The sequence below is a fragment of the Crinia signifera genome, chromosome 3, assembly GCF_055691185.1.
Source record: "Crinia signifera chromosome 3, ASM5569118v1, whole genome shotgun sequence".
Taxonomy (NCBI): domain Eukaryota; kingdom Metazoa; phylum Chordata; class Amphibia; order Anura; family Myobatrachidae; genus Crinia; species Crinia signifera.
Window position 1 is genome coordinate 43,851,146 of NC_139219.1, and position 28,000 is coordinate 43,879,145.

The 28,000-nt window shown below is 44.4% G+C and overlaps 1 protein-coding gene across 1 annotated transcript in view; it reads right to left on the reverse strand.

The window, feature by feature from the left end:
- The window catches only part of LRPPRC (leucine rich pentatricopeptide repeat containing), a 181,062-nt gene that overhangs the window by 105,173 nt on the left and 47,889 nt on the right, over nt 1-28,000 (reverse strand). The window contains 3 exon segments of the mRNA XM_083175710.1: nt 2,320-2,347; nt 24,674-24,743; nt 27,383-27,476. Coding sequence (XP_083031836.1) covers nt 2,320-2,347; nt 24,674-24,743; nt 27,383-27,476 — 192 coding nt within the window.

A 28,000-nucleotide genomic window follows, 5' to 3' on the forward strand; every position in this document is an offset into this window, starting at 1 on the left:
GACCTTGAGTGGCAGCAATGGCACAGTGTAAAAAGTTAAACACAGGGAGGGAATCTAGTGTTTTTTAGTGTTAAGCCCCGTACGCACAGGATGACGCCGGCCTCTGTGCTGAGTGACAGGCTTAAGCACCATCCCGCGGCACTAGGGGTGCTGTGTGCTGAGCGCGTTTTTGCCTATTGAAGTAGTACGTGTATAATGTTGGTAGCGCGTAAGGGTTAACTATGTGACAAAGTAGCAACACCTTGTGCAATAAATAATCACCAAATCTGTTATTCCTGTAAGATGATTCCAATAATAGGGTCTCAACAGCTCACAATCAGCGATAATGGTGATACGTCATGTCTGCAAATGAGATTCTGTCATCTCTACCTTAAGCGTGGCATTTACTGGACATATTTCTCCGGTGGGGACACTTTGTTGACTGAGGGATTCCCGATCAAGGCTCCTTATCTGGATTGAGGGAATGACTTTGGATGCCCGCCTACCATCTTGCCTGTTTGCTGCATGCCAGGGGTTATGTCTTCAGATTTTTTTTTAACAAAGTCACTTAACTGTAAGTGCATTCAAGTATTAAACATATTTTTATCAAATTGACCTGCGCTATTTTGGTTTCTATTTCTACCTACATATGTTCACTATGTTATCATATGATATAGGAGAAACTCATTCACAGACCTCAAGTATCACCATTATTGCTGATTGTGAACTGTTGAGATCCTATTATTGGAAAAATTTTAGAGGAATAACAGACTTGATGATATCTATTTATATATTGCACAAGGTGTTTGCAACTTTGTCACATGGTTACCCTTTAAGCACTACCTGCATTGTACACTTTCTTTTTCTATGGTCTCTGAGGGCTTGCACATCGCCACCGCGGCAGGGCATACACACGGAGTGATCAGTGCTCCATTTCTAAGCAATCTAGACAGATTGCTTAGAAATGGGGCTGAAAACGCCCCATGTGTATGCCCCTTTACAGTCATCGTTCTCCAAAACAATGCGTTTTTAGAGAACAGAAAATGAAAAACTGGGGTCTGCGCCTGTTGTGGGAATAACACAGAGTGAACTGTGAAGACTTATAAACAGAAATAGAGATAAATGGCTTGTCAGGTGGTGATGTAAGGGTTTATTCATAGCAATTTATGGTTAAAGTTATGGTACAAAAATCTCAACAGGGCAATCTGCAAAACCAAGCCCTAAATACCTAGTGAAATCATGACACCCCAATCAGGGGTCAGCTGTAGAGCCAAAAGGTGTCAATCCTATTAATTGCGAAGGGTGTGCGGTTCCATTGCTGTGGCACTGAAATACTGGCACCAGCACCCAGTTTCACAGGCTTGTTTCAGCCCATATTCATTGCGAATTCCGGCCGATATAAAGTCTGGCTGATGCTGTGATGATCCACATTGGCGAATTAATTGCAACTAATACGAGCGATCCCAAACACTGAAAACAGTAAACACCTGTAGCGGTTTTATCGCCCATAAAAAACACTTTCAAAGAAGTTTTAAAAACATCAATTTCTTTAATCTGGGGGTGTCGAGATCAACAGCAATGTTTAAATATCATAAATCAAATTAACTTAGACTCAAAATGTTTGGCGTACACACTGTCCAATAAACAGTCTCTCCCTCCATGAGTGACTGTCTGAACCAGAATCATTGCAGCCATGGTCAAGTAATTCAAACTAACCAAATCATTTTTATGGATTACTTACAGCCTCATTCAATTTACTATATCAGTGTCATCACTGGGATACACCATAAACAGGCAAAGGGTCATAAAATATTAACAGAACATTTGATAAAAAAAACTATTTTGAAGTATCTCATGTAACCTAGATCGGTGGTTCTCAACCTCAGTTTCCAGAACCCCCCAACAGTTCAAGTTTTCCAGGTCTCCACACAGAACTACAAGTGAAGTAATTAGCCCCACCTGTGGATCTTAAAATGTGTCGGTGAATAATGAGTGCACCTGTAGGGGGACCGAGGTTGAGAACCACTGACCTAGACCACTGCCACCACTGCGAACTACAGGTTGAATGCTGCATTTTCAATTATAGAATGCTGCACACCCTACTGTAGAACTCATAGCTTGTATTGGTATAAAGCACAAAGCGGCATAGAAAACACATTTACACAATACATCCAATGTAAACAAAAACCATAATAAAGCAATACGCTAGAGAAAATTAGGTGATCAAAGTATTCTTAACATTTTAAAAAAGTAAATTATTTTTTAATTTGGTTTTAGCGAGCAGTATTTTAGAATCAGACATCAGAAAGCAAACTCCCAGATCAGTTTTCATCCACTTACCTTTGCCATCATGTCTGCATCTTTATACCTGTAGGTGGCAGCAGAGGATAACAATTGTAAATGATTCAGCACACTAAAAAATCAGAGCAAGCCGCCTGCCATAACTTTATTACAAAAACACATTATACACTGTCATTTTCATGTTAAGTGAATAAATAAGCGTTTTAATAAAGATACAAGTGCAGTCATCATCTGTCCACATAAATCAACTTATATTATCTGCTGTAAGTGCTGTCTGGGCAATGTCTCACACAGAGGAGATACGTAGCTGCTTGCTTGGAGCCTAAAATCAGCATTTTTTATGCACTTAAATTTTTGAAGAAGGCTACCTTCTAAAAAATGAATGTATGAAAAATAAAATAACACTAAAGAGATTAAAAAAAAAGTGTATGTTGAAAAGGCAAATTAAAAACCATTAGGATGACACTGAATAATTGAGAGAAAACAGATTTATAATGGGGTGTATTCAATGCTTTTTGCGTCTGACAGCAAGCAGTGCTGCCTGCTCGCTGTCACGGCTCGCAGGGTCAGTATTCAACTGACCCCCCTGCACACGCCGTTTCCCCCCCCTCACTAGGTTTTTGGAGCGAGGGTGAAATGGCGTATGTGGCCGCTAAAACAGCGAGGCACGCAGCTAAATGCAGCAGGCTCCCTGCATTAGCCGCGAGCCTCGCTGTTTGGGGGAATCCTCGCTGTCCTCTGACCGCAAGGATTTCCCTGGCATGTTGAACAGGGTGAGCGGCCAGCGCGGGGACGCATTGAATACGGACCAATATATTCAGCACAGGCGGCTTTATACCGCTGCTCACATCCATTTATTAAATGAAGCACAAAGTCGTCGTCGTCCCCTCCCCACCAAAAAAAAAATATTTTCTACAATGAGCTACAAAATAACATCCAAATGGCTAAAACGTTCAGTAACTTATGGTATTAATCCTTTGAGTGCCAACGTTGCTGTAAGCGATCCTCAAAATATCCGCTAAAAATGCCGCTCAAATAGCCAGTAATCAATCACAATTGTTTGCAGAATCACAGCACTGATATTGTCAAACATTGTAAGAGGCACAAACATCTTGTTTTCACATTTATGCCTGATGCAAATCCACATTGAGTAGTAATCCACATTTTATCACTCTTGTTGCAGAGGTCTCTTTCTAGATTTAATAAAGAACCAATGTGAGCTGGCAGGGATTCCTTTCGTATGCCATGGCCTAAGTCTCTGGGGGCAGCCTTGTAGTAACAGATAACAGTGCAGTTTTACAGGGCATTTCAATGACACGTTCCTATGGGAGTGACTTCTGCAATGCACCACTGGAACGGCATGTGTAGGACAGCAATGGCAGACTAAACCGCTCTAAATGATGTATTACTTTTGAACCCCAATAGTACTGTGCAGGAAAAGGCTGAACTAGGTGATAAGTGCACTGCAGGTTACACATCGCAATATGCAAAATTACATTGGATGTAGTGAAACTGGCCTCTAAAAGGTGTCTACACACAGTACAACTTTCTGAACAATCCAATTTCCCTTGAAATCCAGAACCCAACATTATTATGCGCACACACACAGAACAATTGTGTAAACAATCACAGGATTAGATGGGGCGTTTAATAACAGCAAATCATTAACACATCGTTCACCATGACAACACACAGAAAGATGTGTGCCAAATCTGTTAAGGCAGGTGGTTATCTTTCTGCATGCTGAAGGGATCAGCCAGCGACATGAACCACCAGAAGGTTTACGCATCGTTCTCCTGCCCAATTGGTTGAAAACAGCCATATCGTTAATAAAATGTATCCATGTGTGGGCACCTTGAGAATGGCAAGAAAACAAACAAGAAAAAAAAAGTAACTTTGCATTCGGACAAGCCACGCAGAATGCAAGGGGTTCAAATACATATTTTCACATGAAGAGTAAACTGGCTGCTTTAATATGTAGCCCACAATTAAAATGTAAGCACATACACTCCCCTCTAAAGCGGCAGATCAATCACCCAGTGTTGCAGAGGTTGTATTTAACACAATCGTTTCCTTGTAGCTTCTGAGGCTGCGTGGAAAAAGCCATATTATGCGCAGGCTTTGGTGCTTAAGGCACTCGGATGTGGCAGTTAACTGAATAGGCTCGCAGCTAAATGAGTCCGCCATTAAATGCTACATAATATACACAAACTGGTTATCCCACGGCGCAAATTTGCTTGATTTTCTTTACAGGCTTCCAATGTCAGTGCCATTGTTGTTTGCAACCAACATAACTTTAACAAGTTGACTCCCATCAGTCACCTTACCCAGATTTCTTAGAGTTTTTTCCGGAAGCTAATAAGTTGTAAGCCACTTTCTGCTAGCTACTGAAGTCTTGTGAGATTAGTATAGATTTGTGAGTGTTGTATATACAACTGTCACATTATAAAAATGCACAGGTGACCTGGAAAACAGGAAGTGTGTGGGGGTCCTGAGGACCAAGGAGAACCACTGCCCTGCAGAGAGCTAAACCTACTCCAAGAAGACTGCTCTATTCCAATGCTGCTTCTTTTTTAAGAGTTCTGTGCTTCTGCAGACACTGCATTAATAAAACGCCATCTACCTCCCGTAGTCCTGAACACACACTAAGTGAAACTCTGTAGAACCATAAATATTAAATAGTGCATACATTGTGAAGGTCAATTAACCTCGCACACAATTACAAAACGGCAACAAATAATTCTTCTCTTTGACATGAGCCACTAATAGAGAATGTAAAGGGAATACTATTATTAATTTACACATGAATTCCTGAAAATGTAATTCATTTCTCTTTAGGTTTCGGTGTGCCTTCTGAATTCTTTTCAGCCAAGTCTTACAATCATCAGGCTGGTTTGCCTATTTGCAATAACCGGTCTTTTGTATTGGTTAGAATTATATACAAACTTTGAATGCGTAACAATACAATGGGGTGGATTCAATGTGGCCGGCGAGGGTGTTAACGGCGGGGATTGCCGAAAACAAGCAACCCACACCGTTTTAACGGCCGCGCACCCTATTCAACGTTACGGACAGACGACAGCGAGGATTGCCCTAAACAGCAAGGCTCGTGGCTAAAGGAGGAGGCCGGCCGCATTTAGCCATGAGCCCCGCTGTTTAACGGCGGCATACACGGTTTCCGACTCGCTCCAAAAAGCTAGCAAGGGGGAAACAGCATATGCAGGGGGTCAGTTGAATACTGACCGGGCGAGCTGTCACAGCTCGCAGACAGCCCCGCTCGCAGACAGCCCCGCTCGCTGTCACAGCTCGCAGACAGCCCCGCTCGCTGCCACAGCTCGCCCTCCGCATTGAATACTGCCCAATAAGTTATGTTATTAAAGCGTGATTATTTACATAGCTGTGGCCCGGAATTTAAATACCTTACCAGTATTTTAGGCAAAGTTACCGTAATACTTGTACAAGCCAATAATAGTGGCGAAAAAATAATAAAATAAAGCGCAAAAAAAAAAAAAAATGTACAGAAAGTCATAATAAAGTACGGCTCTATGAAAGATAAATTATCATATGATCATTGTACATTTAAATGACAGATTCTCTGGTGAAAAAAAATCAAAGGTATAAGTGCCCTTGATTAGAAGTTCTGTTTCCAGTGCATTTGTTAGACTGTCCTAGTTAAAAAGAACGATAATTATTTCCCCGATTATGAGCGGTGGATAATGTGATGGGCTGTGGGGAAGGAAGCATGAGAATTTACTGTAGCGGTTACAAAACTGATGGCAATCTGTCAGTGTGCAGTGAAAACGTCTCTGCGGAGCCCACCCACTTTATGAAAGATGTTGGCAGTTTGTCAGTGTGCCTAATCACATACCTCCATTCAACATTATCTGGAGCCTACTCGGGGATTAACATACAAATGAGCGTGTACAGAATACAGAACCGATCAGCGTTTATCTCTTCTGAAGCCATGCGGTACACTAGTTAAGTGGAGGAATAATTAGGAGTCCATTTATTTTGCTCGCAGGAATAACTAATACAGGACGGCATAGCTGCTACAGAAATTATACACAAGGTTAAACATACGCTGTGACAGGTGCAAGATACATGCGGTGCCTGTGTCCCCCCCCCCCCCCACCCCAATGTGCCTGTAGACAAGAATTAGCATGGTGGCTGTATATAAGAACATGTATCAAGAGTATCCCCCACTTCTTAGACTGTAAGCTCATTTGGGCACAGTTATTTTTACATTTTAATGTCGCACTGTATTTCTCACGAATACGGCATTCACAGTGCAATGAGTTGGTGTTTAAAATATTTTTTTTATTACTATTTATTTTTTATTATTTTTATTATTAATAATAAATACTCAAAACTGCAAGCTATATAAGCAATAGTGAATAGAAAAAAATTATATTTATAGGAGACTCGGCAGAGTGAAAACTACGAAAAATATATAAGATATACAAGATATTTATGGTATTCAAATACTTCATTAAAAAAAAAATGTAAAATACACAAATTTTATAAAAAAGTTTATGTAGTTGTACACATTAAATAGTGCACTTTTTTCTGTTAGGTGATTATATGAATTAATTAAAGGATTTACCATTGTATAAGAAATTTAAGAGTTTAAATACAGTCCATTAATATGCAGCTTTAAGAGCAGACTTAAATATGTTCATGTTTTAATTTATCCCCTTATTTAAACGGTGACAATAACCCAGCTGGCTGCATTTGTGATAACAGGAGACTCGAAAGACATTTGCCTACCAGTAATACTGACCGCACACACACAGATAAGTGGGATCAATTTCCAACAAAGCAACATTCGTTATTGGAGTCAGAAGACGGCTAACTACAGCAAGAAGCAGTCATTTCCTAAATACATTTAACATGTGGCTAATGATGTGATCAAGTTACTAGCACTAAAAGTGGCCATTCAAGCCCATTTAGGAGCCAATTCACCATCTTGTGATGAATGCAAAACTCATCATACGAATCTCATGATACCAATCCCTTATTTCATCGTAAGTAAAAGACAAATCAAATAAAACACATAATAAACCGAAACGAAATCTGAAATTATTTTAGGAGGTAGTAGAGAATTATCATTAAATGCTAGAAGAGTGGTTAGCGTGGTTTGTAATTAGTACCACTTAAAAAGGGACTTTTGGACTAATCTGTAAAAACCAATACTTGTGAGTTTATCTGGTGGGATCCTGAGGAGTAATCGCTGGAGAAAAACTATTGGAAGCAAGCCTTGCCTACCTACTCCAGCAAGATATTTATTTAGCAAAGCCGAAAAGGGAGCACAGAAATGTTTTTTTCCTCTTTCGTCCCATCTGGCGGACATACCGCACAGTGTGGGATTCTCCAAAGCAATCCTCAAGATGCGAAAGGGATGTGTCCTGCACATGCTGAGCCATGTGCAAAACCTTACGCCAAAAACTGCCATATTTAGCCATAAATGTGTGGAAGTGATAACATTTGGTTAAAGTGTGCACAGAGAGGACCAAGAAGCCAGAGAGGGATATAAGAAAATCAGAAGGACGGCACTATTTCCTGATTTAGGTGAAACTGGGAAATCACTGTCAAAAAGATGACAGAGTACTGCTTGACCAGAGTGGAAAATTATGAGAGCGAAACTAGCAGACATTACTGCCAGTTACGAGACTTCTTAAGTGTAAGCACTCAATGACCAACAGAAAGGCAAACCAATGCAGGTCAACAGAATCCAAAGGCTCAAAAGGTTGTTACTGACATACCGGTAAGACCAACTTGAGGTCTCAAGGTAGGGTAGATGGCTAAACATGCAGAAATCCCTACATCAATGTCTGGAAGTCTGCAAGCAAGACCAGAAGACTCTGAAAAAGTATTGACATGACAGAAACCGGACCCCTTAAGAAAGAATGAATGAAGAAGTGCAAACTGGAACGGAGGAGCCAAAAATTAATGTATTACAAATCTGAAGCAAAGCCCATTTTGCAGCTGGAGAAAATCTCAAGTGTCACACAGGCAAAGCTTTTGTGGGGTAAAACCGGGGTGAGGAAAATGAACTTGAATAAACAAATTAACAGCCAAGAGTCAGAAGGGCCTTATAATACATCTTATACAGCTATTCAGTTGAAATGAGGAGAACATGGGCCTTCTCTAGGGGATCCTGCAATGTGCACAGTAACAAGGCAGCTTCCTTGAGTTTGGCCGCCATGAGATCAATGTTTGAATAAAGGTTGATAGTGCCCAGGTGCAATACACACACACCCAAGGAATGAACATGGCCAATACAGTTTTCTCTGCCCAGCATATATTAAGAGTTGTCTCTGCCATGGCTTTGTAACTCATGATCTCTCCCTGCTGGATGATATATTCTACAGATGTGGCATTGTCCAACTGGATGATAAGAGTCTTGCCATGCATGAACTGCTGAGCTTACAATAGAATATTCAAAAATGCTTGAAGTACTAGCATATTGAGTGAGGCCTCTACTTTGGGTCAGACCCCTTGGAATTGGAACCCCATGGTCACCATACCCAGCACAAGAGGCATCCATTGTGACGAAAGTCCAATAACAGATCAAGAATAAACAGTCCTTTGATAGGTTGAGGGAATGAAGCCTACAAACTAAGGGCTGGTGACCTAAAATTGGCAGTAAGAATAAGTTTCTTCTGACAAATATCGGATATCCACCATGTCCACTGAAATTGGTGAAGAAGAGCCCTTAAACTAAAACCAGAAAAAAAACCCTGTATCTACTAGTGCAAAATTGCCACATTTCATCTGAATTCAAGCTTCCCTAATGAGAAATCTGACAAAAAGTAGCCATATCGCATGTCATTTTCCGCCCACTCCAATCCGAGGCATGTTTCCGTGTTCCTCGGATCCGAGTCGCAGTTCATCAGGGTTGCCATGAATATTTATCGTATTCCACAGTCAAAACGATCGCATAAGATGTATCGAATGCGGACCAGCCACCCGGAAGCTGGTGGGTGAGTTAGCAAGGTATAGATTGCGATACCTTGCACTAGTGTATGTGGTTCTTAAGGCTACAGTCCACACTAGCAACTTTATGCACCGTTGGTGCAAAACTGTACTGGAGATTGCAGTACCAGAATCTTGTCTTTTGGAATAAACACTACGAACAGAGGACCCAGAAAAAAAATATACTGGAGTTTAACCCCAACCCTCCGATTTGCAGAAAAAAAATGGAGCCACCCTGCATGAGGTCTGGAACACATGGCCTGCAAGAAGGCATTGCATATAACCTGGTTCAGCAGCAGAGTAGTTACAAAGAACCAGATCAGTTTAGGCACAACATGTATTTTCAAGACAGAATATCCAAGACCGAGGGGTTTCCGACTAAACGGAACCAGGCATCAAAGAAACAGTCATGCTGGCTGCTTTTCAACCCGTCAAGGGCTTTGATGGCCGGCCATCCTGTCTAGGAATTAGGGAAAGTAGGGCCTTCCAGGGAAACAAAAGGTCCAAACCCTAGGGCAGTTATTTTCAACCTTTTTACCTTGTGGCACACTAAATAAGATTTTTTAATTGCCAAGGCACACCATGAGATCCCCACAGGGCAAAGCACATTGGCCCCCACAGGAAAAAAAACCAAACCTATTGGCCCCCATATAAAAAATAATTACACTGGTCCCCACAGGTAACAAAAATAAAATACATTGGCCCTTTACATGAAAAGAAGAGACCATTAAATAACAGTGGAACTGGTGGTGGCTGTAAACTGGTTTGGGCATCTCTAGATCTGGGGCACACTTGAGAACAGCTCAAGGCACACTAGTGTGCCATGGCACAGTGGTTGAAAAACACTGCCCTAGGGGGCCTAGAACCTGTTGGAATGATTGCCCTTTGTAGTTTACCAATGATTAGGTTCTGGGCCAAAAAGGTACCTCGCCTACAAATGGAACAACTTTAAACTTCTTCTGGTTTCTAGGTCTATCTGCCAGAATTGTGGCTTTTGCTAATTGATCAATAGGGAAATCCATCTAAGGGGGTACCAACCAACCCCCCCCCCCCCCCCCTAATCAGCAAACATATAAACTAAAACCCAATAGTTTACACCTACCAGGTTTGAGCTAGGTTTCACACCAACATGTCTGCAAAGGTAGGAAAAGAAATAGTCTGTATCTGAAGTCTCATTATAAAAGAAAAAAAAACAGCATAAGGAGTAACAGAGGCTAGGGGCTCAATCCACACAGAGAGTGAGGAGAATGAGCGGATAAACTTACCACTGTGCTCTGCCACCCCCTACTACCTTTGTAGGAGGACGTACCACACTCACAGCTTATGGCAGCAAACAAGGGGCTCAACAATGAACATAAAGGCCCCAGAACACTCAAAGGTGACTGGTGACCCTATTCCAGGTCCAGTAAAAGGCTGTGGTTGTTAGAAACAGATACCAACTGCTGGAGTCTGATATAAAACAGAAACAATATATAAACGATAAATCCTGGGAAGAATGTAGAATCCTATGTCATGTACTTAGGATTCCGATCCGATGCACGGTGTGTGCATCAGATCATGAGATTGTCACTACAGCCGCAAGGAAGTATTGTACCCGAAGCGGTGAATGGGATAGCAGGTAACACATCATATACAAAACGACTGCAGATGATACATTGGGGCAGATGTATTAAGCTTTAACAAGAGACAAAGCCAAGGGTGATCAGGAGAGATAAACGTCCAGCTAATCATCTGCTAACTGCCATGTTACAGGCCGTGTTTGAAAAAAGTCAGTAAGGAGGTGATAGGCTGGACGTTTATCTCTCCTTATCACCCTTACATTTATCTCTTGTTAAGGCTTAATACATCTGCCCCATTATATGCAATCATTTTGCATAGGATGTAACTAATCCAGCCACCAGAGAGTTGCCAAGTGCCAGGGTATTGACTGCGAGGCTATCAAGAGATACCACAGTCTAGTGTATGGGGCCCTTAAGACAGTAGAGCAGATATATGCTTGGCATAGACATAAGAACATAGTTGCCTTCCCTCCTGCATTCTGCAGGAGACTCCCTGAAATAGCAGCAATCTCCCTCTCTCCCTTATTAGTCTAGCAATCTCCCTCATTTCACCTAGCCCATATTACACTGCTACATTTTTGGGGAAAAAAAGGAATGAGAGATAGAATCATTTACATTGAATCATCAGCACCATTTCCCAGCACTTTACCAAGTATAGTAGCTCTTACTAACTGCTTTGGGGCTCATCTACATTTGGAGAGAAGTCATTTTAAAAGATGCCTCTCAGATGTAGCAGTGCACCCCCACGCTTCACAATCTCTTTTCACAATCTCTCCATATATGGAACTAGACACGCCCTTTAGGTAGAGCATGACACACCCCCTCAGTGAGGCGCCTTGCAAAATTCTATTACCAACTGTAATCTCCCTGAAACTAGTTTACAAAAGTAGGCAAGAATGCATAAGAATAGAATTGCAAAGACCTAAGGGGATCAAATAAGGTTGAGGTTATCAACACTATATACAATCTCCGTGGGTCTCCACAGGCACTGAATTAACAGAATAGCAGGTGGGAGGTATTACAGGGGGGGATGAGTTTCCTTTCTAATAGTTTAACTATTTAGTGCATACTCACTTCTTACTATCCCCCACTAACTCAGTCTGCAGTGCCCCCATATATGATCAAAGAGGAATGCAATTCTTTTCATATTTCTGTGACCATGACTAAAACCTATTAATACAAAACTGTACAGCAAGCAGCAACTTGCAGGTTACAGATCAGAAGACCAAACCCCCCCCCCCAAAAAAAAAAAATAGAATTGTAGACTATAGCAGTGGTTCCCAAACTGTGCACCTAGGCTCCCTGGGGTGCCTCGGAGCACTTGCAGGGGTGCCTCAGGTTGGTGGTCCAGAACCAATTCAAATTAATGAAATGGGCAAAATCAGTGCTTGTGGCTTCCAATTATAAAATATGTGGCTAAAAAGAAATGAATCATGTTCCTCAGCACATAACTGGACCTAAGAATACAATTTAATCACAACTTATTTAATTTAATATTTGTTTCTGAAATTCTCATTAAACAAACTTTTGGCCTAAGGGTGCCGTGAAAAATATACTGTAGGGTGCCGTGATTCAAAAAGTTTGGGAACCACTGGACTATAGAGAAGCTTAATAAAGAATCTACTCAGCATTTATACTTTCTGCATTTTTATGTTGTATTTACTCTGACTTTGATCGAGAATATTATATAAAAAAAAATGTTTACATTTTCCTTTAAGTGTTAGAAAAAGGAGACCAAAACAAGTAGAAAAGAGTAGAATAAATACATAAATAAAATAACATATAATGGCATTTTCACATATGTGGTTGTCTATTGTGCTGTGCTCAAATCCCATAAGAGGAGGACAAAGTGGTTACTGCAAAGATATGTAATCTTTGGATCAGTATTCATGTAGAATATATCACAGGTAATTGCTTTAATGTGAACGTGCCAACGTTTTAGAAAACAGATTGGTATAGAAGGTGGCTTGGCATAGCCCTATTTCACTGCATGTATTTATTAATCTAGAGAATGGCTTCCTCGTACCTCTGCTCTAGGTAAAATAGTCTCATCTACTCCATTAAGGCCCAAAAAAGAATTTAAAGAACGACCACGTTTTCAATGAGCTTTATTACACTTCAATAGATCATTCTAGTTTCACGAAGCATTGGATAAGACTCACTGAAACCGGGCAATGCCGGACAAAAGGCAAGTAGAAATTTCAGCATTACGTTAAATGACATGTAAAAGAAAAAAAAAAGTTAAAATTAAGTTACTGCCCATTCATACTTTATTCAAACATTTCTGATGTTAGGAGAGTCCATTTAGATCAGTGTTTCCCAACCGGGTGTGGTATGGCACACCGACAGTCGGGATTCCGACAGTAATTTCTCCGATGTCGGAATCCCGACTGCACAGCGGGGGGAGAGCAATGAAGCCCCTTGCGGGCTCGCTGCGCTCGCCACCTATTTTATTATCCCTCTATGGGAGTCGTGGACCCCCACGAGGGAGCAGTCGGGATTCCGACGTCGGAGTAATGACTGTCGGAATCCCGACTGTCAGGGACCAGTCCGGTACCCTTCCCAACCACGGTCTTCAAGGCACACGGGGCGATCTGGCTCTCTTGCTGAGGTACAGGCTTAAGAACACATCAGGGAACAGCTGTGATGCACACCAGGATGTGCGCTTAGCGGAGCTTTGCCTATTCTTCATAGGCAAAGCCCCACCATCTAACTGGAAAGACTGGTGTTTCCCTGTGGAAGATGGCGACACGCGGTACCGTGTATCGCCTGGGGCTATACACATAGAGCGATGAGTGCTCCATTTCTAAGCGACCTAGTCAGATCGCTTGAAAATTGGGCTGAAATTATCCTGCGGGCATGCCCCTTGACAGTCCAGGTATTTGTGATATCCACACTTGAGTACAGGTGGTTAAATCAGAAAAACTGAGTTACAAATTAAGCTCCCTGTGCTCAAGTATGGATATTCTGGAAACCAGGACTGTCGAGCTTGGAACACACAAAGGGCAGTATTCAATGAGGCCAATTCGCCATGTTTTACGGCGAATTTGTGCTATTTTCGCGTTGGAAGGTGATTTTTTGTGTCAGAAAGTGAATCACCTTATTCAACGTGCACTTCTCGCCGTCTTTCTAAGTGATTTTTGCCGTGTGTCATCATGTAGCAAATTGCCATCTTTTCATGGTAAAGTGGAAAGTGAACTTTTAAAATAAAGTTGTTTTTTTTTACATTTGGTGTCAAAAAATCAGGAATTTTATTCCGAGAAGGGGCTTGCTATTTTTATTCATGTGCTTATAGCACATTAATATATATTTAATTTAAATTATTATAATTTTTTCTTTACACATAACAGCCAGCAGGGAGCCGGGAGCAGAGAGTCGCTCATTAGATATTCATATATTCACTGCTCCCGATCATTACATATGCACGATCAGGAGCAGTGAATACCCGGTCCCCTGCTGGCTCTCCCAGGGGGCAGCTTGTGCTGCCTGGGTCACGGGGAGCCCTCCTCCCCTCCACAGGGGTTAAGATTCGCCGTTAGGGGCAGCGAGCCCCTGCGGCATTGAACACTGGGAAAGGGAGGGCTGGCAGCGAAGGCTCCAGCCCTCCGGAACGCGGCGACAGTGCAGCGAATCCTAAACAGGATTCGCTGCACACCACAATTATGTTCATTGAATACTGCCCAAAGATTTATATGTCCGATCAGCCTGGTGGAAATTAAATCTGGTAATATATGGGAGCAAGAGACAGTAAACCATTTACTCCCAAACACTGGAAAGTAGACAATGGTCATTCAGGGAAATTGTTTAAAGCCTTTTAAACAAAATGATCTGAACAGTCATTTTAACCATTTTCCAGCGTTTAGGTGTAAATGGTACATTCATTACCAGATTTTTGCTCCCACTAGACAGATTAGACCAGGGGTGTCCAAACTTTTTGTGACGAGGGCCAGACTTGGTGAAGAGTAAATGTGTGGGGGGCCGACCATTCAGCCTGACATTCTTTGAATCATTAATCACATCAGAATGGTCCCCCACTCTGCCCCCATTCACTCTGTCCCCCAGCCTGACCCTTCACTGTATTTCCCCCAGCATGCCCCATTCACTGTATGTTCCCCAGCCTGCCCCCCTTCTCTTAATGTCCATCAGTGCCTCCATTCATTGTATGTCCCCAAGCCTGACCCTCCTTCACTGTATGACTCCCATTCACTGTATGACCCCTATTCACTACGTACCCCACTCTGCCCCCATTCACTGTATGTCCCCCAGTCTGCCCCTGCTCCCCCTTCTCTGAATGGCCATCAATGCCTCCATTCACTGTATGTCCCCTAGCCTGACCCTCCTTCACTGTATGTCCCCCACTCTACCCCCTCCCTTCTCTGTATGTTTCCCAGCACCTTGTGTGAGCCAGAGGAAGGAAAGGCAAAGCAGGCACTACAAAGACAGGAGATGCTTGGGCTCCCACTGCTGCCCTCCTCCGCTCTGAATGTTACATGAGCAAGCTCCCCCCTTGCTGCCCCCCTCCCCAAACACTGTTGTCACTGTGATTGTGGAGTAGGGTGATATACGATTGCAGCAGCAGGGGTAGGACGCCAAACACATCTGACTGTGGCGGCCGGCACCTCCTCACTGCAGCAGACAGCAAGGTAACGGCGCGCTCGTCGGGGCCCCACCTTTAGTGTCCTGTGCTTCCCATATCTGATGCTCTGCCCGCTTCCAGCTGGAGGCTGTGGGCCGCTTGAAATGACAGCACGGGCCGCATTTTGCCCCCAGGCCTGACTTTGGACATGCCTGGATTAGACAGTCAAATCTTTCTGAGTAGCTTCAGAGTGTGCCTTTAGGACAGTTCCTCAAAATACCTGATTTAGACCATAAAAAAATACTTGGGATTTTTACCCCAAATTCAGTAAATTAAGGGATTTATGCAGAGTTGGGGTAAATAGAATAAAAAGGCGCAAAAGTGCAATTAACTCCTTGACAAACTAGGTAGGCTGACATTTAATTATTATAGTTGTTGTTGTCTATAATAATAATAATAATAATTATAGAAGCATAGAATGTGATGGCAGATAACCATTTGGTCCATCTTATCTGCCCCCTTTTAACAAACCCTATTTGATCGTTATACAGTATATTTGTAAGGATGTCCTTATGTCTATCCAGAGTATGCTAAAACTGCTCTACCGTCTCAGCGGGTCCCGGACGGGGTCCCGACCGGCATTTACCCGACGTCGGGATCCTGACTGTCAAAACACCGACAGCCGGGTCGTCCGGATCCTGACCGTCAAAACACCGACAGCCGGGTTTTCCAACGGCCATCTCCTATTTTCCCTCATGGGGGTCCACGACCCCCATAGAGGGAGAATAGAGTAGGTGGCTGGTGTAGCGAGCCACCGTGCCCGCAGCGTGGCGAGCCCACAAGGGACTTAGTTGCGCTCACCATGCTGTCTGGGTCCGGCCAGTCAGGATTCCGACGTCGGGCTAATGACTATCGGGATCCAGACTGTCGGACCCCTGTACCACACCCGTCTCAGCCTCTAGCATCTCTGATGTGAGACACTTGTCCACCCTTGCTGTGAAGTAATTTTTCCTCAGATTCCTCTGAACCTACCTTCCCAGAGTTTCAGTGCATGTCCATCATTTTCTAATACTTCTCTTCATTTGAAGGATGTTTTCCACCTGGACCTTGTTAAAACCCTTCTATCATGCCCCCACATTCACTTCTCTGCTCCAAATAATAATAATATGAATGCAGGCTAAACACAGGCTGTGTTTTCAAGTGCTAAACAAAGATTGTGTAGCTCTGTTTTTTTACTTTGAAATTTTGAATTGAGGAATTACATAAGATACAACATACATTTCCCCAATAATAAGTCTGCCTGCACATATAATGGGGGGATTCAATTATCCATGGGAAGTTATGGTAGGGTAAATGATCCCCCATGGCTGTTCAAATCCCAAATGCGGCCCCCATGATCATTGCCGAATAACCTGAAATGCTGCTAAGAATATTTAACACAGTAAAGTTCCACACAAAAAAATACTGCAGATCAAGAGAAGCAGTTCACAAGAAAACTTTCCCAATGTCTTTGGGCAAAGCACAAACTTTGCTATCTGTAGACTTATGCTGGGTACACATTGGGTGATATATCGTTATGCAAGTGACCAATATCGTTAACCATATATCACACATTTCGATAAGTGTGTATACTCAATACAGTTAGCGATGCACTCACCCGCGCATCATTAACGACCCCTTCTTCCCCCCGTCGTCTGTACATGCAGCTCAATGTTGACTACGTAGTCAATGATTTTACGAAACGTGGGTCCGGGTGACATTATTGACTGATATTGATAACAATATCAGTTAGTGGGTATGAGCGATCGCGTTAACAATATTGGCTCGCCCAGTCTGTAACCAGCATAAGGCCATGAGTAGCTTTATGGACTTACGGAGCTGTATCGGTAACATTGGTGGGGGGAGACTGGCCAGTGCCACTTGCCACACCACTTGTTAGTTACAAATTAGTGACACATCTACCATTTATCACTAATCCTTTACTGTATTGCTACAGAGTCCATGGGCTCCTTCAATTGTTACCAAGTTGTTTATTTTTTTTATTTACTATACTGAAGGTGGTACTGGAACAATTCATTTGGTTATTGTTCACTTACGGCTTAAAGTATCCTAAATGTCATCCTGAAGGCACCCGACAAGTCCAGGTTTTCAGTACAACCAGTACTAATACTAATAAAGTCATCTTTGCTTAACTTTATTCAACCATCTGTGCGCACGTATGCAAATATGTTCAGGTTGGCAGTGAATAGGAACACCATACGGACAACACGCATTAGGTCGACCAGTACAATAGGTCAACAAACGAGACACAAATGCTCAACAAGTGTTTGAGTTTGTCACATGTTTTTTCAACATTTGCTTGATTTACAGTACTATCCACACGCACCACAATTGGGAAAAGTAACCTGTGGGGAGCGTAGAGGAGCAAGCAAAGTCGCCCAAAGCATGGCAAGCAAAGCAAGCCCGCAAGTGCACACATTACCACTAATGGTGGTCCCATATTATCAAACATACTGTATAATATATGGCCTCAAAAAAAGGCAAGTCGAAAAATTTTTGGCTACCTTTTTTACCCCGTCGACCTTAACCACAGTCTTTTATCTGTCCACTTAATGCATGTTGACATTTGGGGTCAACATATTGACTGTAGGCCAAATCTATGTACTGTAGATCTTCTATACCACAACTATGGATATGGTTAAAACCTAGGCTGTTAGGGTGTCTTAAGGACAGAGGGGCAGATTAGTTATAAAGTGGGGAGTGATAACATACCAGCCTATCAGATCCTAAAGTTCCACCTAAAGGCCACTGCGCGATTTTAGAGCTAAAAGCTTCTCAAACTTTGAGCGTCTTTTAGCTCAAAACCACCCAGTGTGTATGGCCTGACGGTAATGCACGCTCCCACATCATCGCCAGGAAGCCGTTGAGTGGCTTTGTGGCCGGCTTTGCATATCGCAGTGCTATGCAAAGCCATCCTCTCCCCGCTGACAGCGCCAGGCAGGAGAAAAGCCGCTCAGTGTGTTTGCACTAAGCGACTTTCAGCCCAGCGATGACAGTGGTCATCGCTGTGCATACCCGCCGGGCAAAATCGCCCAGTATGTATGGACCTTAACTCTCAAGCTACAGTCTGGGTTAGGGGCTGACTGGCTGCTGCATTATCACTTGCCACATTGTCACTTTTCCAGGCTTAAAAAATCTGCCCCAGAGTTTGTGAATCACTGGTTTAAAATAGGATTTTAATACCTACCGGTAAATCCTTTTCACTGAATTCAGATGGGGTACTGAGGTCTTATAACCTTGGAGATTAGAGGGTATCCGACAGGAGACAGGCACATAACATTTTCTTCAACCAGGGTGTGCTGGCTCCTCCCCTCTATATCCCCCTACTAGCCAGTTAAGAAAACTGTGCCCGAAGGAAGGATAACGTATGTGAGGTAGGAACTAATCATTAAGATAACGTGGTGAGATTTGCACCAGCACACCACAACACACACAACAACTCTCTCAACTAAACGTAGTTAACCCCGTCATTGTGTTACTTAGGAACATAAATGTATTTTTATGGAGCAATTTTGTCACCAAAACTCAGCTGCTCCTAAACAGGTCAACGGACCTATAACTTATCAGAAAACCAGACTTTGCAATTAGCAAAAGGCAACAACAGGATAATAACCTGTGCAACAGAGCCCCGCACTGAGGCGGGCGCTCAGTACCCCATCTGAATTTAGTGAAAAGGATTTACCGGTAGGTATTAAAATCCTATTTTCACCTTCATTCAGGATGGGGTACTGAGGTCTTATAACCTTGGGGAGGTCCCAAAGCTTCCAGAAAGGGCGGGAACGTGCGGAGCCTGTTGCAACACCGCCTGCCCAAACTGGGTATCATCCCTGGCCACAGTGTCAAACTTGTAAAATTTGACGAAGGTATGTTGACCAGACCAGGTGGCAGCTCTACATAGCTGCAAAGCTGAAACACCCCGAGCAGCCGCCCAGGATGCTCCTACGGCTCTAGTGGAGTGGGCTCTCACTGATGCCGGCATAGTCAGATGTGCTGACACATATGCTTGCTGTATAGTAGAACGAATCCATCTAGCAATTGATTGCTTCGATGCTGGGCATCCCTTCTTTTGTGCGTCATACAACACAAAAAGACACTCCGTCTTACGGATCCTTGATGTTCGTCTCACGTAGATCTGCAGGATTCTAGCTACATCAAGTGACTCAGGAATATCCTTATGACCTGAGCAAGAAGGAACCACAATCGGCTGGTTCATATGGAACGCCGAGACCACTTTTGGCAGGAACTGCTGTCTTGTCCGAAGTTCTGCCCTGTCTTGATGGAAAATCAAGTAAGGGCTCTTACAAGAGAGAGCACCAAGCTCAGAAACTCTTCTGGCCGAGGCCAGAGCCAGTAGTGTCACCGTCTTCCAGGTGAGGTATTTTAAATCTATGGAGTCCACTGGTTCAAACCAGGCTGACTGCAGAAACTCCAGGACCACATCTAGGTCCCAGGGCGCCGTTGGCGCCACAAATGGAGGCTGTATCCTTAAGACTCCTTGTAGAAAGGTCTGGACTTCAGGGTAGACCGCCAACTTCTTCTGAAAAAAGACAGAAAGAGCCGATATTTGAACCTTTAGAGATCCCAGCCGGAGTCCCTTCTCAAGGCCCACCTGCAGGAAAAGCAGGAAACGGTCCAATTTGAAGTCTGCTGGCGGAAAACTCATGTGTTCGCACCAGGACACATATCTACGCCAGATCTTATGGTAGTGCGAGGCTGTCACTGCCTTCCTGGCCCGGGTCATGGTGTTTATGACCGAGGAATGAAATCCTTTCAGAGCTAAGATGTTCCGCTCAATCTCCAGGCCGTCAAACGAAGACGCCCTAAGTCCTGGTAGACGAAGGGGCCTTGTACCAGAAGGTCTTTTCTTAGAGGCAGCCGCCATGGGTCTTCTATCAGCATGTTTTGCAGACTTGCGTACCATGCTCTCCTGGGCCAATCCGGTGCTATTAGGATTGCCTGCACCCGCTGATGTCTGATCCTCTGTAACACTCTCCCCAAGAGTGGGAGGGGCGGGAATATGTATACCAGGTCGTATACCCAGTCCGTTGTCAGAGCATCTGTTGCCTCTGCTTGAGGATCTCTTGTCCTTGAGCAATACCTTACCACCTTGTGGTTGGTCCTTGAGGCCATTAAGTCTATCTGTGGGAGCCCCCACAGATCTACAATGCTTCCGAACACTTGAGGATGCAGACTCCATTCCCCGGGGTGGAGGTCGTGACGACTCAGGAAGTCCGCCTCCCAGTTGTCCACCCCGGGTATGAAGATGGCAGATATTGCCACCGCATGCGTCTCTGCCCAGGTCAGAATCTTGAAAGCTTCTCTCATGCACGCTCTGCTCTTCGTGCCGCCTTGGCGGTTTATGTAAGCAACAGTCGTTGCATTGTCTGACTGGACTTGTATCGCCTGCTGTTCCAGGAGGGAGTGAGCCTCTAGAAGAGCATAGTGTACTGCCCTCAGCTCCAAGATGTTTATGTGGAGCTGAGTTTCCAAGTAGGACCACCTGCCCTGGAATCGCATTCCTTGTGCCACCGCCCCCCAGCCGTGGAGGCTGGCATCTGTGGTCAACAAGATCCAGTTCTGGATCCCGAATATCCTCCCTGCCAGGAGATTTGGCATATGTAGCCACCACTGTAGAGACTGCCTTGCCTTGACAGACAGGCGAATCAACCTGTGCATGTGGATGTGGGAGCCCGACCACTTGCTCAACAGGTCCCACTGGAAAGTTCGAGAGTGAAGCCTCCCGAACTGTAGAGCCTCGAAAGAGGCTACCATAGTTCCCATCAGCCTGATGCAGAGGTAGACCGAGACTCTTTCTGGGGCTAGCACCTCCCTCAACAGCTGATGTATCACTGCAATCTTCTCCCTTGGAAGAAATACCCTTTTCTCCACCGTGTCCAAGATCATCCCCAGAAACTGAAGACGTTGGGACGGAATCAGTGAAGATTTTGGTATATTTAGGATCCATCCGTGTTGGGACAGGAGCTGCCTTGTCGTCTCTATGGCCCCCAGCAGCTTGGACACTGATACAGCCTTCAGCAACAAGTCGTCCAAGTATGGGATGATGTTTATCCCTTGAGTCCTTAGTAAGGACATCATCTCCGCCATCACCTTGGTGAAGACTCGTGGGGCCGTTGAGAGCCCAAACGGTAGGGCTTGGAACTGAAATTGTTCATCCAGGATTGCAAACCTCAGGAAGGCTTGGTGTGGGGCCCACACCGGTATGTGGAGGTACGCGTCCTTCACATCGATGGACGCTAGATATTCTCCCTCCTCCAGTCCTGCAATCACTGCTCTCAGGGATTCCATTTGGAATTTGAACACCCTCAAGTATGGGTTCAGGGACTTTAAGTTTAAGATGGGTCGAACCGACCCGTCTGGTTTTGGAACCAGAAACAGGTTTGAAAAATAACCCTTGTTCCTTTCTGAAGCTGGTACTGGTATGATGACCTGTGCTAGGACCAGCTTTTGCACAGCTTGTCTGAGGATTCTGCGATCCTCTGCTGCTGCAGGGAGTCCCGACCTGAAATATCTCTGGGGGGGTGTTCTTTCGAACTCCAGCCTGTAACCGTGTGAAATAATGGCCCTGACCCAAGGGTCTAGGGCGGATGCATCCCACACGTGACTGAAGAACCTCAGTCTTGCCCCCACCGCGGGAAAATCCTGAGGTGGGAGTGGCCCGTCATGCAGCGGGCTTAGGCGTAGCTGCACCTGTGCCACGGTCTCTTGTGGCAGCAGTTGCTGCCTTCCTAGGCTTACCTCTGGCGCCTCTATTGGCGGTGGAGCCTCCCCTGGCCCTGGACCGAAATCTAGAGGTCCGAAAGGACTGCTGTGTACTCCCTGTTGAAGGGCGTCTTACCGGGGTGGAGGCTGATGGGAGGAATGTGGACTTACCAGCCGTAGCCTTTGATATCAGATCATCCAGTTCACTCCCAAAGAGTCTATCCCCTGTGAAGGGTAGGCTCTCTACACTGCGTTTTGAGTCCGCGTCAGCGACCCACTGCCGCAACCACAGAGCCCTGCGGGCCGACACAGCCATGGCCGAGTTCCGGGCATTAATTGCACCCAACTCCTTCTGTGCTTCGCACATCATCTTTGCTGTGTCCTGTATGTGACGTAGCTTTTCAGCTACCGTGGGCACATCCATGTCACCCAACAGGCCTTCTTGTATCTGGCCTGCCCATGTGAAGATGGCTTTTGCCATCCAACAACTAGCAAGCACCGGGCGTTGGGATGCCCCGCTGGCTGTATACATAGCCTTTACTGTGCTATCTAGTTTCCTATCTACCGCGTCCTTTAAGGTAGAGGTACCTGGGACTGGGAGCACCACCTTTTTTGAGAGGCGGGACACTGAAGCGTCCACAACAGGGGGTTCCTCCCACACCTTCCTGCCCGTGGGGTCAAAAGGGAAGGTGGATTTGAAACGTTTGGACAATGTAAAACGTTTCTCTGGATTTTTCCAGGCAGCTTTGAACACCTCTTCTAAGTCAGACTGTTCAGGAAAAACTATGTCCTGCCTTCTGTGTGACACAAAGAATGGGTCACCCTCCACTGGTGTGGCTAGAGGTAAATCTAGTACTTCTCTAACAGCAAGGACCAGGTTTTCAGTACCTTGAATGCTAGACTGAGACGCTTGTGAATCTACAATATCATCTGCGTCACCATCGCCATCACCATTGCCATCACCATCATCCATATCGGAGTCAGGTGCCACGGCCTCAAGTGCCCTCTTGCGGGACACCCCTGGCATGGGTGTAAGAATATCCACCCTTGCTGACAGGACCTTTAAATCCTGCTGGACTTGCTTAGTCTGTAAATTATTTGTCGCCAGCTGTGATGAGACAGTCTCTAACATGGCTTTCATACCAGTAGCCCATGAAGGTTCCTGGGAGTCAGTCTGCGAGCTACTGCGCTGCGGAGACACACTACTGAGCTGAGGTGACATACACTGGTCACAAGCGACTTGTGAGGTAGTGCTGGGAGCAAACTTGTTGCTGCAAATCATGCAAGTTATTTTTCTCACCATGTTGGAGAGATAATACCCCCTAAACACACTGCAATCACGCTGAACACACACACAGTGAATGTACAGTAGAATATATGTAGCTAACACTATGTGCAGGATCACATATATCTATATGACAGTGTAAAATTGCTTAATTAGCAGTGGGGGACTCAAGAGTAAAATGGAGGACACCAGCACCCTGTAACCTGGACTATCGATTTGATAGACCGGCGTCTATGCACAAACACAATATTAACAATACTGTGTGCTGCTATCTGTGGCTTAAAGCACACAAGAAGCGCTATCAAGCGCTATACTTGCTGTCTCTGCTGAACGATCTCTCTCCCTTCAAGGCTGCGCTGAGGAGTGATCTCCGCTCTGCTGTAATGGCGCCAACAGCATGAGAAGAAGCAGGAAGCCGTGTACAGGCGCGCTCAGGTCCCGCTCTGAGCTAAGCCCCGCCCCTTGTAATGGCGCCCGGGCTATACTAATATTTATACTGGCGCCTGGTAATCCTTTTAAAAAAGGATTTTCCCACATAGCGGTATATGCCCTGGTGGTCCAGTGGCAATGCCTGGCATCCAGTGTCGGCGTGGCTGCAGTGTTAAAACATCTGCGCGCGATCCCTGTGCAGGGCCACCGCTCCGCCATCGCCGTTATGCCGCACTCAAAACCGGCGTCCCCACTGAGGGGACCCGGTTAACACTCACCACCGACGTTTTCAGGCTGAGCCAGGGGTGTGCGGCAGCTGGGGGTGTGCTCGCTGCAGCGCAATGCCCGCGGTAACAGCACCCTCTCAGGTCGGTGGACCTGCAGCAGGGATCAGCTCGGTTCCTTGAAAGGCCTGCAGCAGTCCCTACCCCGGCTTCCCTCGTCGCAGGGAAGCTGTTAAGCCCAAACAGCAACCCGAAAATAATAAACTAAAATAAATTGAAGAAAAACTCTCTGGAGCTCCAGGAGTGTGCATCCTCTCCTGAGGGCACATTTTCTAAAACTGGCTAGTAGGGGGATATAGAGGGGAGGAGCCAGCACACCCTGGTTGAAGAAAATGTTATGTGCCTGTCTCCTGTCGGATACCCTCTAATCCCCAAGGTTATAAGACCTCAGTACCCCATCCTGAATGAAGGTGAAATCTTATTTATCCAAGCAAGCAATAAGAGAACAAGCACAGAGATTACAATCCATAAAATAAGATAGACCAAATTGTGTGTTTACACTTACCGTATAAAGCTCAAGGAGAAACAAGAAATGAAACTTCTGGTCTTCATAACTGGAACTTTTATGGTTGACACTGAAAGATATATTTTGAAAATATACATTTATGAAAACAGAATATGTTACAAAGTGAATCAAATCAGAGAATTAACCTTTAGGTAGATAAAACAGTATAAATACAATGGTGGTAACGTATCAAATCTGCTGCTGGAAACAGATGGCTCAGCAGTCGCATTGCCTGGAACTAGCAAGTCTGCACTTTGGAGGAGTTTGTGTGTGGTATAGCGGTCCGAAAATCGAGATCCCCGGCGGTCAGTATCCCGACATCAGAATCCCAACTGCCGTTGCTCCGATGGACCCCCACAAGGGAGAATAGCACCTGTCAATCGGGATACCGACTGTCGGGCATTTAAACAGTCGTAATTCCAATGTCGGAGTACCTACCATCGGAATCCCAACTGTCGGGCACAGTTTACTAGCAACTTACATATTTCAAGATTATAAACGGACACAGATTTGTCACCAATGTTCTCCCTAATATTTTGAACAGTGCAAAGGAGAGAGAGGAGTAAAGGCAGCTTCAGTGATGTCACGGTTCCTTGCAAACTGGTAAACTAAGTATTGATTCAGCCCACAAAACAAGGAACTCCATTTAGTTTAGGTTGGGTGTCCACATTAAAATCACATGAAAACGGGGTTTCAACCTTTGAGGGAGTATTACACAACCTCTAGTCCCCCTTTCACAACAGCAGGCTAGTGGTGCATCTAAAAGACAGAATAAATGCAAGTTCCACATTCCGGGTATAAACAGGCAATAATAACCTGCACAGATAATCCACATTAACATCAGCGGTTCAAACAAAATTGGCCCAGAATATCTAAGGCTGTGGGGATACGGTCGGTTGGTCGACCTAAAGATGGTCGACAGTCATAATGTCGACACCACTAGGTCGACATGTGACAAAGTCGACATGGCATGAAGTCGACACAAGCATTAGGTCCACATTCAAACAGTCAACATGGGGTTTTTAACAATTTTTTTGAGCCGACATGAGCAGACAGCCAGTATTTCATGCCCTACCATCCACGAGGGAGTGGTGGGGGAATAAAAGTGTGCCGAGTGCAGCGAGCCACCGTGCCTGAAGCAGGGCGAGCCATGCAAGGGGACGTGGTGCACTTAATCCTGTGTAAAATTTGACTGTGTCGACATGCAGGTAAAAAAAAAAACATTGAAAATGCCCATGTCTACCTTCTGACTGTCGACCTAGACCATGTCGACCTAATGCTTGTGTTGACCTAATGACCTGTCGACCTAGACCCATGCTGACTTTGCAGTATGTCGACCTAGTGGTGTCGACCATATGATCCATACCCAGGCTGGGTATACACTTATACGATCTTCTGCACACACACACACACACACACACACACACACTTGCCAATCTATCGCCTGATAGGTCTGGCAGCACATTCATTTGAATATGCCCTTCTCCCTGTGACGTGGTTGGCCGTACAGACAACTAGATGCACAGATATATCTGGATTGGCTGTGCCGCAGGGCTGATTTGATCTATTAATTCACAGACATATCTGATATTCATACCTGCAAATCCACTTGCGATATATCATTCGTTGAATGAACAAATGATATATCGAACAGTCTGCACTTAGACTAAGGATTAACCTTTGCTTTACAAATCTAGATCCTAGTACACACAGAATATACCTCAGTTTTACTGCTGCTATAAAAAAACATCAGCGCTAACAGTAGGAGCCATCAGACGCATGCATCGAAATCATTGCGGCTGCTCAATGGAAAGTATTTCTATCCATGTCAGGTCCTTTAAAGGTAAACTGTACCTGTCAAGCAACTTTACACAAACATACATTAATAGTGGACGCTAAGGATAATCCTAACTTCAAGGTATAGTTATTAACACACAATCATGCACAGCTATAACATGCACCACTTTTCCTCTGCTATAATTGCCTTAAGCCCGTGGATCCCAAACTCGGTCTCATGGCACTCTGACAGTCCAGGTTTCGGGATATCCATGTTTGTGCACAGACGCTATAATCACACTGATCTGTGCGTAAAGCATAGTTATTTTTAAAACCTGGACTGCTAGGGAGCCTTGAAGAGAGAGTTTGGGAACCATTGCCATAGACAACATTGAAATTTGCTGTTGGTAATGGCAGGAGCTGCGATCTCATGTGGTCCATCATCAATAAGCTTGACACTCCAGCTGTTGTTGAGCTACACATCCCAGCATGCCCTGCATCAGTTTTAGCATGGCCAAATAGTAAAACTGTAGCAGGGAATGCTGGGATGTGTAGTTCATCAACAGCTGGAGTGTCTGGTTGGAACAAAAACCTGGTTATGGATGAGAGCAAATGACAGTTGACCATTTGCTTGGAAATGCTGGAAAACTGGCAAACTGTCACTCATCCATAACCATGTTTTTGTTCCAACCAGCCAGATCTGAAGATAAATCTTACTAGTGTATGGGCACCTTTTGACTCCTCTCATCATTTTGTGCCTCCACACTGCTGCCATGTATGTGCTGTCTGCTGACCACACATGTGATGTGAAGTCTTTCTGCAGTAAGTTGCTGGGGTCCTGTCATTATTTATATTGTCTGACAGGGTCCCAGAGCAAAATAGTTTGAGGACCCCTGATATAGATGATGATATGCCTTATACACATATACTTACAGAGGAAGCACATGCGCTTCAAGTTTCCATTTAGCAGGGATAATCTCAATACGGACATATACAACTTGCTTAGTTCTTGCTGGCATTCACTGTCCTACAGAGGGGGGAAGGACAGGCATATGAAAGCTCAAACATAAGTTATAATAATTATAATTTTATTTATATAGTGTTTTTTTTCCAATAGGACTCAAGGAGCTTAACAGGCAGAATACATGTAATACAGTACATGAACAGTGAAGTACATAAAAGCTTTTCATAAACAATACTTAAGTTATTACAGAAATGCTTGAGTAAACAGGAAAGTCTAGAGTCTGATTTTGAAGGATTCTAGAGTAGGGGCCTCTCGAACTGTTCAGGGAAGTTATAAAAACAGTCCCAAGCAACTTTGGTGTTATGTACCTGGCAAGACAGGACCAGAATGTCACACACTATTCCTCTCAAAATTGTTATATCTGCTATCAAGCATAACTGTAAATATAGTTAAAAGAGCATTGTCATTGGTTGAATCAGCAATCACCTTCCAACCTCACAGATGGAATCCACCGACACTACAAAGTGATTTGGCGGATTGATGTTAGGCTAGATCTGGTCTAATCGATCAGCCTACAAGTGTGACCA